This window comes from Agelaius phoeniceus, chromosome 13, assembly GCF_051311805.1.
Source record: "Agelaius phoeniceus isolate bAgePho1 chromosome 13, bAgePho1.hap1, whole genome shotgun sequence".
Classification (NCBI taxonomy): domain Eukaryota; kingdom Metazoa; phylum Chordata; class Aves; order Passeriformes; family Icteridae; genus Agelaius; species Agelaius phoeniceus.
In genome coordinates this window covers 12777167-12790179 of record NC_135277.1, presented here as the reverse complement: position 1 = coordinate 12790179, position 13013 = coordinate 12777167, and the positions used below count along the sequence as shown (strand labels likewise).

Sequence of the window (13013 nt, the reverse complement as noted above, 5' to 3'; positions counted from 1 at the left end):
GCATGTGTGCCAGATTTCTGTTTCTCTCCATCATTTAATTAAAATCTCTAATGTTCACAGGACCTATTAAGTACACAATATGGGTCATGACTCAGAGTGCTGATAACTCAGGTTATCAGCTACCTGTGAGATACCTGGATTCCTTCTGCTTGCTAAAATGAATAAATCAAAGTAAACACCTATCCTTGTTTTTGCTAGGCTTTGAAAACAGTAGCCAGTAGCATCAGTTATGAACAATTTCTAGTGGGCACATAAAGTCATAGGAACCACTGCTAGAACTCACACATTTTAGAGCAAGGCTGCACTGCATAAGCTGAAACCAGGCCTGCTTGCTCCAACTTTCTTACTATGCAATTTTCTGACCAATAGACAGTGCCTGGGATTTTTCCAATACTTCTGTTAGCATGAATTAGCAAAGAAAGGAGTCTAATTGATGTGCTGTACTCATCAGCAAGCAAATGCTATCAATAAAAAATTAGTTTAATGGGCGATTTGTGTGCTTTCTGTAATGCTGCCACATTAATTGAAAACTAGCAGGAGAACAAGATGACATAGTTAGTGCCCATTAACCTGCTGGAATGAGAGCTATGTTGTGATTGAGAATCATTAGTTTCTACCTGTGGTGACTCTTGCCAGTAAGAAGTAAAGATCTTAATAGAGCTTTTATTGCACTTGACTCTATTACACAGTAAATTCAAGCTGCTGATATTATGTGTAATTTCAGCGTCCAGTCAAACACTGTTGCAATACGTGCTCAGATTTTTGCCTTCTAGAGAAAAGTAAATTAAGTTGAAAGATGAATGACAGGAAAAAAGTTACTTTTTCCTCACTGCAGAGTGTGGCTTAATATATGTAGGTAAATAAAATTTCAGTTTGATTCCTTCTAGACATTGAATTTACAGCATAAACTGACATCAGTCACCACAGTCATCAAAATAAAGGGCAGCTGGATCACTGTGCTGTTTTTCTACTTTTTCTTCCTGCTTTTTGTGATATTTGTTTTCTTCCCTACTGTCTCACACATCCTTGCTTGCACTTCTGGGAGTTACACATACCAGTTGTGTGGCTAACAGTGTCTGTCTGGCTGTTACCCATCAAAAAACCAAAAAATATTCTCATCTGAACTATGTAAGAATGACTGTAATGGTCTTGCTTTTCTTTTCCTAGAACAGACTCCATGAGGAATGGCAGTATAAAATAGTCATAAAAAAGAAGAGTGGATTATGTAACTTATATAGTCAAGACTTCAAAGAGCTGCAATTACTGCAACAGAATCAGTCTTTTTGTTGTATTTTACTTTGGGTCAATGGCTGTTTTTCTATTCACATGAATTCCACATTTGTACCTTAAAGCAGATTTTCTTCCTCAGGAACTGTACACTCGTAATCCATATCTTGAGAGTAAAACACTCCATCTAAGTCAGCATCTTTGGGGAAAAGTGTCTACATTTATCTCATAAAAATGTGGAGATGTTCCTATCTCCAGCAAGAGGTGCAACCACACCTGAATTCATTATCTTTCTAATTTGGTGAGAAAGGTCTAAGTAGGGACAATGATTAGAGCAGACAGGTAACCTGTGTGGTATCTCCTGGTCTGATTCCCACATTTCAGTATGAGTATATTCACTGTGTTTAGAAAATCAAGACTAAATTTTTGAAATATTATTTCTGTGCTCTAAAGGAGAAGATAGCTATAACTACTGAGAATCAGAAGGAAATCTTCAGGGTTTATTAAGAGATCATAGATTTTAAAGCCACTATAATGAACCAGAAATAATAGACAAGTGGGATTGTTTATTGCTGTAGTGGAACAGGATGCCAAATCAGTTTAGACAGGGGTACTTTAGAGAAGCTTAATCAGGTTTATGTTGTGTAGAAATGCAGAAAGGCATATGTTCCTACTCCAGCATATGGCATCTATCTAGACTTAAAAGGGTCAAGACTGACTATCATTTAGTGGCACTGGAACTTTTTATAATAGCTAACTTTAAAACAAATATGAATTCAGCATCCTAAAGCTCACGTAGCCTGATAAAATGCAGATGCTCTCTGGGGTCTGGATCCCGGGGTATTAAAGCTTAATCAGTTTTGCATTTACAAACACAAACATTTTAATTTCCAATGTTACCATGAGACATGCAGTAGAAGTATTCTGCAACTAGATTCTCAAGCAAAAAATTCTTACACAATATTCCTCTGGGCAAAGTGATTACATTCAAATTCTCTCTCTGTTGTATAGTAGAAAATTGCTTTTGTTTAAGTAGGAGATCTTTGTTACAAAATGCAATCTGATAATTCTATTTTCCAAATCAAGAAGCTGTACATTTTCTTCCAGCCACTAAAATTGTTCCAGAAGAAAAAGGTAATCTCATAAAAAGAATAAAACCAGGAGATAATAGTCCAAAAGAAAATTCCTCATGACAAATAGACTTAGTGTCTTCACTACTCTTCTTCCCGAAGTCTGAATGCTCTGAGATGCGTCTGCAGATGATTCAGCAAAACAACGGATATGAATATATATTTTTCTCCAAGTATTACATGAGATTACATGCATCATTGATTTTATTCCCAACTTAAACAGGCTGGGGCCGTTCCCTCAAAAAGGCAGTGCTCATTATTGACATGAAACATTTTAAAATACAAAAGGATGTGGGTATGGGGACAATGAAATCTTAGCTTTTATTTCTTGTGACTATCTAATATTAAATTCACTTTCTCATTACATCTGCCCTCAGATACCTGGTTTGCAGTCAACAACATCAAGGAAATTTGGGGGAAAAGGTACAGAAGAAAGCAAGAACAAAAAGAGGACAAGGCAAAATAGGTCAATTAACTTAAAATGGCTTGGTTGGAATTAATTATTATTAATCATATAATCATTAATTATTCTCTGCAGTGCTGCGTAAGTTCCTTGAAGGAAGATCATTATAAATATGTATATTACAAAATATATTCCCTGAACTTCTATTACATGAACAATACAAGAATTCACAGACAGCTACAGGAAGTGAAAGACAAGCTCATTGCAATAGTAGGTGGTGTCAATATATTCTGCAAATAAAAGAAAAGTTGAGATTTTTAGGTACCTTCTTACTTATTCTAAGACTCTTCTTTTTAGGAGGTAATGAGATACAAAAATATGAGAGATGTTCTGATTAAAAATTCCACAGTACCAGGTTGCTGTGAGAGAAAAGCCTGTATTTTTTATTTACAAGACTCACTTCGATCTCCTGTTTTTCTACAGCTCTAGCAGAATATAGTCCTTTTCACCAGAAAACTTTTTGCTGGGTATATTGAGAACACATGATGGATCTCACATGTCTGGGCTCTATGGTGCTGTGTTCTAAGGTGTTCAGACAGATACTTTAGAATGGATGATGCAGTAATAGGGCTCAGTACTGTTAAAAATGGTTTGCACAAATTATTTATGCATATTATGGAAGCTCACTGTAGCCACTAGTGAGCTTCCATAGTAGTAGAAAAGAGTACAGAGCTTCTGAAACCCTGTTCCAGCTGCATCTGGAACACTGGAAGTCTTTCTGAACTGTGCTATATATCAGTATCATAAAGATTAAAGAATGCATTGGCAGTAATACCAGTAACAGCTTATAAAATGCTTATATCTTAAAGCCACTGCAGATGAGAAGCACTTTAATGAGAATCAGATGGTCAAAGTGATAAGAATTTAAAGTCAGGAATGGAAGAGAAACAGTGAATGAATTCACAAAGGTTTGAGACTCGTTACTTCCCTCAAACTCATTGTTGACAGCAAAGCAGAAAGCTGGCCATGATGATACTTACGTCATAGCTTGATAAATGTATTCAATTCCATAGCGCATTGCAAATTCATCCACGATTTCCTGTGCAGCATCATCAAAGTAAACCTTCCAGGCCTCGTCACCTTTCACCTCGGGGATTTTCACCACACCATTCGACTTCACTTCCGTCAGGTAATGGAACAGATTCTAAAGGTAAGAAATGTTTCAAAAACGAAAGTTTGGCTTTTAAGAAGCATTCTGAAATATATCCTACATATAGTCTTCAATATGTTGTTAGTCAATTTTTAAATTGCTTGTTTTTCCAAAGACTGGCTCAAACTAGTCAGCAAGCTTGTGATTCAGCACATTGTATCTTCTTGATATAAAGTCCTGCCTATTAACTGGCACAGAAAGACTGCAACATAAAATAGTGCAGAAACCTCTCTTTTATATGCCCTTGTTAATGAATGAAATCATGATGTTATAATACTTATTACAGAGTGTTTCAATTTCAATTGTATCTGTGACCAATAAATTTCAAATTCATTATTTAAGCCCTCAGTTACAGGGAGCTAACAGAAATACTGCAGGTGCCTCTCTCTTTGTTCAAGGTGTGCAACAAAACTTAGTTTTAGTACCCTTGGGAGCAAAGCTAGGATTTGACATTCATGGCATAGAATTCTTCTCAGATTGCCTAGCTCCATATGTATTCACAAATTTTACAACTTCATATGTATCCACAAAATCCAAAAGATTTTATTTCTGATTTTCAGTGATTGGAAAAAACCTCCTAAAACATCAAAATACTTTCAGTTTTGCTAATTAGCCCATAACTGTCTCTTGGATTTGCTTAAAGCATTTGAATATTGTCATTTACTTCATAAGGCCAACATTTGCAATTTTAGGTCAAAATTGATCAGGAAAAATGTCCTAAATATCTGATTTTACAACTGGTGAACAATGGGAATCTGTGGCTACATGCTAGTGGTGAACCTTCATGCATTAGCTATCAGCTTTCGGAAACTACTTGTATTTCCAGAATAGAATTTCTACATGGATCTCTATTTGAAGGAAGAGTAATCAATTACAAAGAAAATCTTTCAGAAGACACACCTATTTATCAGTGATTATTTTTTTCAATGTTGACAAAAGCAAACTAGTTGAAGGAAAATTAGATTTTATAGAGTTTGCGTTTCTCCTTTTTCTCACTCTCCAAAATATGTATTACTGTAGAACAAAAGAAATCCTTTACAGTATACTTCTGTAATATATAGAAATGTTTGTGTATTCCTGATGTTAACAATCAGGTATCAAAGGGCTAAATCAAAAAACAGTACAGGGAGAGTTTACCTGGCTCAACCTCTTTTTCTAACACCTCCTGACAGGAATGATCAGTTTGTTGGTGGTCTTATGTTGTTCTACCCTTGCCTCTGAACCTGATACTTCCTGAGCAATACAGAATGGGAAATCTAAAATAAACTTGTCCTCAAGTACAGCAGTAGTTATTTGTTTCAGTGCTCTAATGTTCTGTAGCCTTATTTCTTTATCCATGCAACAACTGAACAGTAATTTCTATACTGTATACTATAACTTTTCCAACATACCTCATGTAGACAGGTGTACTGCACATGATAAGGAGCAACTTTCTCCTCTCCTTCAATTTCAACATTGATTTTCAGCCTAATGGCCCCAGAGACAGCTGATTTATCTGTTCGCTTTTCTGAAGTGTGGAAAAATAACACATTAGTAACCACCAAGAACACATGTATGTCATATGAAAAGCTTTCATAAATCATTCTAGTTTAATCTTTTAAAGCTAGGGAGTCCTGCTGTTGAAAACAAGAATGTCTTTTAATACCTCACACATGATTCAGGCCACAAAATGGAATATCTAACTATGAGGTAAAGAATCTCTTATTTTATCTCCCTCATTCAAGCAAGGCTACACAGCTATTTATTTACTACTTTCCCCTTCTCAACTGAAATTACTGTAATTTTCTACCTGACATCTGTACTAAATATTATTATTTTCCTTTAGTTGTGAAGACTTTACCAACAAGCTGGACTACTCTGAGTGTGATGGGTTGATTCTGATAGGTGCCCACCAAGGCTGCTCCATCACCTCCCTTCCTCTGCTAGACAGGGCACAGAAAATCTAATGAAAGCCCCATGGGTCAAGAGAAGGATGGGGAACAGATCACTCACCAGTTACTTCCATGGCCAAAACCAGATTCGACTTGGGGGAAAATCAATTTGTTACCAGTGAAATCAGAGGAGGATAATGAAAAATAAACCCAGACCTTAAAACACACCTTCCCTTCACCTATCCCTTCTTCACAGGTTTACTTGATTCCTGATTTTCTCTACCCCCTCCCTGCCAGTGGCACAGTGGGATGGGGCAATGTGGGTTCTATCTTTCATTTTCAAATCAACCTGTTATATTTAATATTTTAAAAGTCATACATTGGTACCAAAGCTACAAATTTTGAAGTCACAAAGTTAAAGACAGTAATACTCTACCTAAATTTGTTTTAAAAAATCAGTAAGAATCATACCTAAATTATACCATACATCCATTTCTCCACTCAGTGTTCTTACTTCAATGATTGTTTGCCCAAGGAAATCATCTGATTCCTTTTTGAAATGCTGTTTTACTCTAGATTTGATATCATCATCTTCATCCCATACTCTTACTTTTATTCTATCTGTAGAGTTATGACATTCACTGGAAAAACAAAAACAAAACACAAAATATGAGTGATATATAAACTAGATTACTCTGTACTGCTGTCTAATTCGTTAAACTCAATCTCCACACACTTGCTTAACTGCACCAAATGTCAAAGCACAAACAATCTGCAATATCAACAGGAAAAAAAGGCCAACCCAGATGGCCAGAGACGAAAAATTTTCTCTATGTATGAGAATTATTACATATAAAGAGAATAAATTGATTGAATTATATATACATAAAGATTGTATTTAAGAATGTCAATAACTGGTCATAACATTTTTTTTATTTGAAATTCATACTTTATGCTATTATGTAATGAGTATCTTAGGAAAGATATAGTTAGGTCAGGTTTATTTGTTTAGGAATTCCAAGTAGTACTCTGGAGTAATACAAAAAGCAAGAAAAAAATTAAAGAGTAATTCCAGTGTGTGTCAGGAAGCTTTTGTTAAAAACCAAAAAGTATGCACCAACATCCCAACAAGGAAAGAAAGCCAATCAGAAAAACCCAGGAAAATAAGTAGCTGCTTTTTAAAAAAGATCCATTAATGTTCTTCAAGACCTCCATTAACTGGTAAGGAGAAAGAGTAGGGACCATGCCATATTCTAAAAAATTTCTTGTAAATTTAAGTGGCTTACTAACACCTTCTGGGTTGAGCAGATTTGAGAAAGTTCTGGATGTGAGAGGGAATGAGGTGGCTTCACTTTCAATCTACAGAGTACACAGAGGAAAAACATTTTTACTCCCAGCTGCACCCTGTATTTATTTGCACAGAAATGGAAAATAAACTCCATTAATACTTATTCCCATAGGGTACAGGACTGTTTACTATTTGTTGGTGATGGCTTTTGATGACTTGATTGGAATATCCCAACACTGATGCAGAGGTTTGGGTTAGTGAAAAACTTTCTGCTGAAGTTTGACTAGTACAGAGCTGGCATCAGTTAAATAAATCCATACCATACCCATGCATCCATATGAAGTATTGTTTTAAATCATTCACTAGTGCTACAGAAATATTTTTTATATTAAATACCTTTGTTTATCTTTAAATACTTTGAAGCATAGCTGTTAATTTTCATCTTCAACAGGGCATTACTTTCACAGTTGATTAAGAGTTTTTACTCAAATTCTATTCCAAGCACTATCATTACTTAGTGATCTGTCTCTGTTTCCAGTGTTAAAACAGTAATACTCCAACTTATCTTCCAAGCAGAACCCCTCAGGGGTATTCTAAGAATTAATTAGTGGTGGTAATGGGCTTTGGAAGTATAAAGTGCTGTAAATGGAATTATTATTGTCAAGGCCAATCAGACACTAAAACTGGCATGCACAGCTTTTATTCTGCCATACTGTGACATCATTCAGTATCACAGAAATCCTTGTGTCTGTCTGTATTCCAGATTTTAACTTTGCAGATAATTCTGGTAATTAAAATGCACATTGTTCTGTGATTAGCAAAAATAATAGAGTGCAGTTTCCTTTTGTCTTATTACTGGCTTCCCTGACATCCAACCAACTACAATCACCTGACTGAATCTTCTCCCATAGCTGGAGTTTTCATAAATTACCCTTTATGTGAACTCCTGGTATCTGTTATGGGATGAGCTCATACTGAGGACAGTTAGTATCTCATCTCTCTCTAACCACATATTTTCATAGAACATTACAGACACACTATTTGGCAATATGGGAAATTTCTCTGACTGATCACAAAATTCAAAGGCTATTGGCAAGAACATACAACATATAGGAAGATAGAGGTGAACCAAATAAGCATTGCTGCCTTAAGAAACTAGGCTATTTAATTCTCCTGAAATGTAGCTCTAAGTTACTACTTAACATTGCTAAAGTCCAGCATTGCATTTAGCTGTGCACCCAACAGAAATAATTGACAGGGGATTTCTATAGTGACATAGGGAGATCTGTTACTGGTGAGGTATTTCTGTGACCCTCATCACCATACCTGTGCTTTTAACAGAATCTTATTCCTGCTTTGATTCTCTGACAGATGCTGCATATAAAAAGTCATTGTGTACTTCAGCACAAACATCATATATCTATTCTTCTGAGACAACATAAATTTCCCTCTGCTATACACTTATTTGTTAAAGAAATATTTATTCAGATGGTCAGGATTCCCTGATCTCCTCAGTTGTCCTCAGCATCCTTTTCTCCTTTAATCTTAGGTTAGTGCAACGTGGTGAGACCAGGCCCAACCAATGTGTTAACTCATGCTCATCTTTGTGTCAAAACTTCAGCACAGAGTCAGCTCTGTTACTTTTGTAATGCTCCTCTACAGGACCACAAAAAATAGCATGAATTTGTATTTAAAAACTGAAGAGTGGATGAGCAAATATTTCCTCCTGGCCTGCCCTGTGGCAGTGTGACTGCAGGGAGTTACTGCTAAAGTTCCAGAGCTGTCTCTGAATGATCCTGCTCACCTGCCCAGAATCAGAAACAGCCCTCTGGAATGACATGCATGTTCTGCTTTAGTCACTGCTAACATCTGTCCAGAAGCTCTGCGTGGAATTCCTACTTCTGTTTACTCCAGGAAAATCAGCCCAAGGAATTAAAGGCTAGACAACATATGCTTGTTTCAGTGTTCCTCTTCTAAGCACTCTGCTTTATGTGCTCAGTAAAAGCATTCACAGAAGTGTGATAGAGGAAGATGAGAAATGAATTGTTCTCTAGCACACAGAGAATTGAGGGTACTGATGCTTCTGAAAACTAGAGAATTTGTAGTCTATTCAGAGATGCAAGACTGAAGAGACAGTTTTAATAATTTACCAACAATCTGGTGACACTACATTACTTCTGCATTTCCAGAATGCCACACAGACATGAAATAATCCTCATAGAATTCCAGCTTATTCTAATGGTTAGAGTAATAAAACTGGAATAAAAAAGTATCTTTACAACAGTACCCCAATGTAAATTTAGTATTAGATGCACTGGCATGATCTTATTGTACATATCCCCTGAGAGATCTTCACCCAGTGTTAAAATGACAACTGATACTGTGCTACCCTCAGTAAGTTCAGAAAGCCACTTATTGCTATTATTACCCTCATGTTTATTATTAGTATTATTGCCATTACTGCAATCCAGGACCAGATCCACACGACTGCTATGTCCACTTTGTTCTTAGGTGTTCAGAGACAGTTCCATGGTCCCTCAGGATATGTCTCCCAGAATTTCATTAGCCCAACTGTTGGCAAAATTTTTCTGAAGTCTGATTTAAAACTCTCTAAATGTAATTTGTGGCTATTACTTGTTCTACTATACTCTTACTTGTTCTATTATTCTTGTTCTACTGTAACAGTAAGCATGGAAAATAGATTATTCCATTCCTCTTTGCAGGAGAAAGGATGTGTTTAAAGACATCCTTACCTCCACTACTTGTCTCTTCTCTAGTCTGGACAGTCCCAATTCTTTAGCAGTGTTGTCATGGGCCATGCTTTCTGATAAAGTAGAATGAGACTAATTATGCTTTTTCTTGCATTATTTTACTCTATCATAACAAAAAGAGACTTGTATAATTAATCTGGATTGACAGCAGTTTGAAAAAAAGACTCATACCATGCATGCTGTACTCTAAACCTGAAAAATATAATCACTGAACAAACAATTTATCATTGGAATTGCTTTTTAGAGGTGTTCTGCTCTCTTGATTTGGGCTGAGGCTGTGAGATACAGTTATTTTAATTAGCAGAATGTCTCAGGCTGATTATTGAAGAACTTTTGGAATGGATGAATATAGTAAACTAATGTGTAGGTTTTATTACTCAATTAGTTTTATGTAATACAAGTCTTTGTTATATACTCTTGCCTAGGAGGCAATCCTTGAGCTATTTCAACAATTCTGGCACAACTGTGCTTAAATAGCACTGGAAACTGGAGCATCATTTAGGCAGTTAACCAACCATGTTATCTTCAGGTACAGTGAAGATAATATTTTTTAAAAGTCAGTCCAGCTGATCAAGAATGCACAAAATAACAGTTGAAAGGGACTTTGGCCACTGACAGTAAATATTGCTTAAAATGAATCCACTAATAATTTATTTCTGATTAAATATTGTGTGAGTGCCATGCTTTAAAGTAACTCTAAAGAAAGAACATCTACAGCTGGATGACTGAAATCAGTTTGAGCAAATGTCTTCATCCACTGAAGGTAGCAATATAAATCCTATGAAGATATTTATTAGAGCTCTTATGCTCTATGACAGCCAAAATAGGAAAAATAAATAATGTAAAATAATCATCCAGTTATTTGAAAGACGTCTACATTATAAAATTGTATCTGAGGTATTTATGAATGGTCAGAAGAAATGTGGTACCTGCAAAGTCAGCAGGGCAATTTGGAGATGTGTGCTAGCCTAGACAACACTGTCAGAAAAAACCTGTTTCTGTATGTCAGTAACCAACTGTTGAAAATAGTCAAGAAAAGAATGAGAGTAGACTTTTATTATAGTGTATCAATAAAAAGGTTTCTACAAAGCTGAAAACTATACAGCCAAATATATATTCCTGTAATTAAAAAAAAAAAAAGAAAATGCAGTCTCTTTTTCTGTATCAGATGCCAGACTCAACCACAAAGAGAAGGTGACAGCTGCAGGACTCTGCTCTGGCATTGAAAGAAACTCTCCTATCACTGATGTGTCATTGAAAAAGCCCTCAAACTTCTCTGTTATCTCATTTCTAATAATGCCAGGAGAAAGGATCAAAGCCCTTAGCACCTATGTTACATTCATTAAATGAACATCTGCTGGCCTATTTACTTCTCTACCTTGTGCACCACAAAGCTCTATTTTAGTTATCCTTTATGAGGTCCCCTGTTCAAACCTATGCCAGTGTCCCATGGTCATTTAGCAGGGAGTCAGACTGCATTTTGTCAGAAACATTTTCTCACTGTTACCATGCAATCATATCTGGGTCACGTGTGGTTCTAAGAACAGGAACACTGCGCTCACTCCGTGTGCTATGACAGAGCAAATGCACAGTGGGGAGTCAATGTTTTTTCAAGTCCTTATTTTGGAACAGATGGGAGGACTTGAAAACATGTTTTGGTATGATAAGTATGCATAAGATTGTAAGATTTTTGCGACATCTTATTTCTAAATTTATAATTTAAAAGTTATAGTGATGGTTAATGTTGGATTTTCAACAGGATTTAAATATCAACTGCCACTAATACAGCCTAATTTAAATAACACTTCCTGAGTCAATTAAATAGTTATATTGATTTCCTTTAGATTTAATCTTCTGGTTAAACGTTTATAGTTTATTTAATACAATTTAGAAATTCTCATATACTTTCAGCTGAAATCTAAAGCATTAAGTAAGTCAGGGAGATTATTTTAGAAAACACATGTGCTGTAAAAATGTTGGAAAATGTATTCGGTGCAAAGCAGTTGCTCAGGAGGTACATGCTAGAGTAAAGTTTGAGAGAGGGGGTCTAAATATTATTCCTAGGGCAGCAGATGATAATAATACTTAGTGCTAGGGAAAAAAATTAAATATTTGCAAGTTTCGAGGGCTTTTATTGTAGCTTGGCTCACATCTTTGAGAAACTACATTCAACAAACTTTCCGTGAAATTTTCTGAATTGCTCATCCAAGTTTTGACATTACGCAATTCCTACAATTAAAATGCCAGAAAGTAATTATGTCCTGCTTTTGGACACTCAAAGCCATTCAGTGAGGTATGACACTTCAACTGTTACCACAGTAACACAGTTAACTCAAAAAGAAAATGATTTCTGGATAGAAGAAGTTTGTAAAAAGTTTCTAGGTGTCTCTTTTCTCTGAAGTACCTATTCATTTCTAAACAAATGTTTGAATCTGTGAAAGAATGGCATACACTGTTTAATTCAGGTGGCATTCTCTAGTTCCTTTTCCAGACAAATAGAAGCAGCATCTTGGACCAAAACTCTTTTAAACTCTACTGAAACAATAATCTCCTCCTAAATAAAGTAGCAGATTTTGGCCAAAAACCAGGGAAGTACCAGACTGTAAGAAGTTAACCTGTCATGTTTTGACATCGCACCTTCTCAAAGAAAGCAGGGCTCTATTTCAAATGCCTGAACCCTCACAGAAACTGCACAGTTTATGCAGATAGGAATAGTGACTATAGTAGAGGATATGTATTTGAATATGTGTATAGAGGCTTTGCCCCAGAGGTCCCGGTTGCCCTTGATGGGCTGCAGCTGTGATGTCCTTAATTGGGCTGCAGCTGTAACTGATGAAGATGACTGGGATAAAAGGGGGTGGGTAAGCCAGTCAGGGAGAGCCTTGGAGGAGCCCTGACCTGAGAGAGAACAGCATGCAGCAGAAGGAGTCAGTGAAGATCTGCAGCCATGAGAATGCACCCAAGAGGTATGGACTTTAGAAATCTAATAACAACAATCTGGGACTCTAGAAATAATAGAAGAACAACAAGTGACAACTCCTTCCCTCTTTATAGGAGGAAAGAAATATGACAATAGACTAAACAATACCATCATATGGTACTCTCCATATTTG

General features: G+C 36.1%; 1 protein-coding gene across 2 annotated transcripts in view; it reads right to left on the bottom strand.

Moving 5' to 3' along the window:
* UNC13C (unc-13 homolog C) overlaps window positions 1–13013 on the bottom strand; it is a 169243-nt gene that overhangs the window by 71272 nt on the left and 84958 nt on the right. For both annotated transcript variants that reach the window (XM_077185387.1, XM_054642193.2), the window contains 3 exons: window positions 6313–6482; window positions 5362–5477; window positions 3801–3964 (listed from right to left, as the gene is read on the bottom strand). In XM_077185387.1, the coding sequence (XP_077041502.1) occupies window positions 3801–3964; window positions 5362–5477; window positions 6313–6482 (450 nt within the window). The remainder of the gene's footprint in view (window positions 1–3800; window positions 3965–5361; window positions 5478–6312; window positions 6483–13013) is intronic.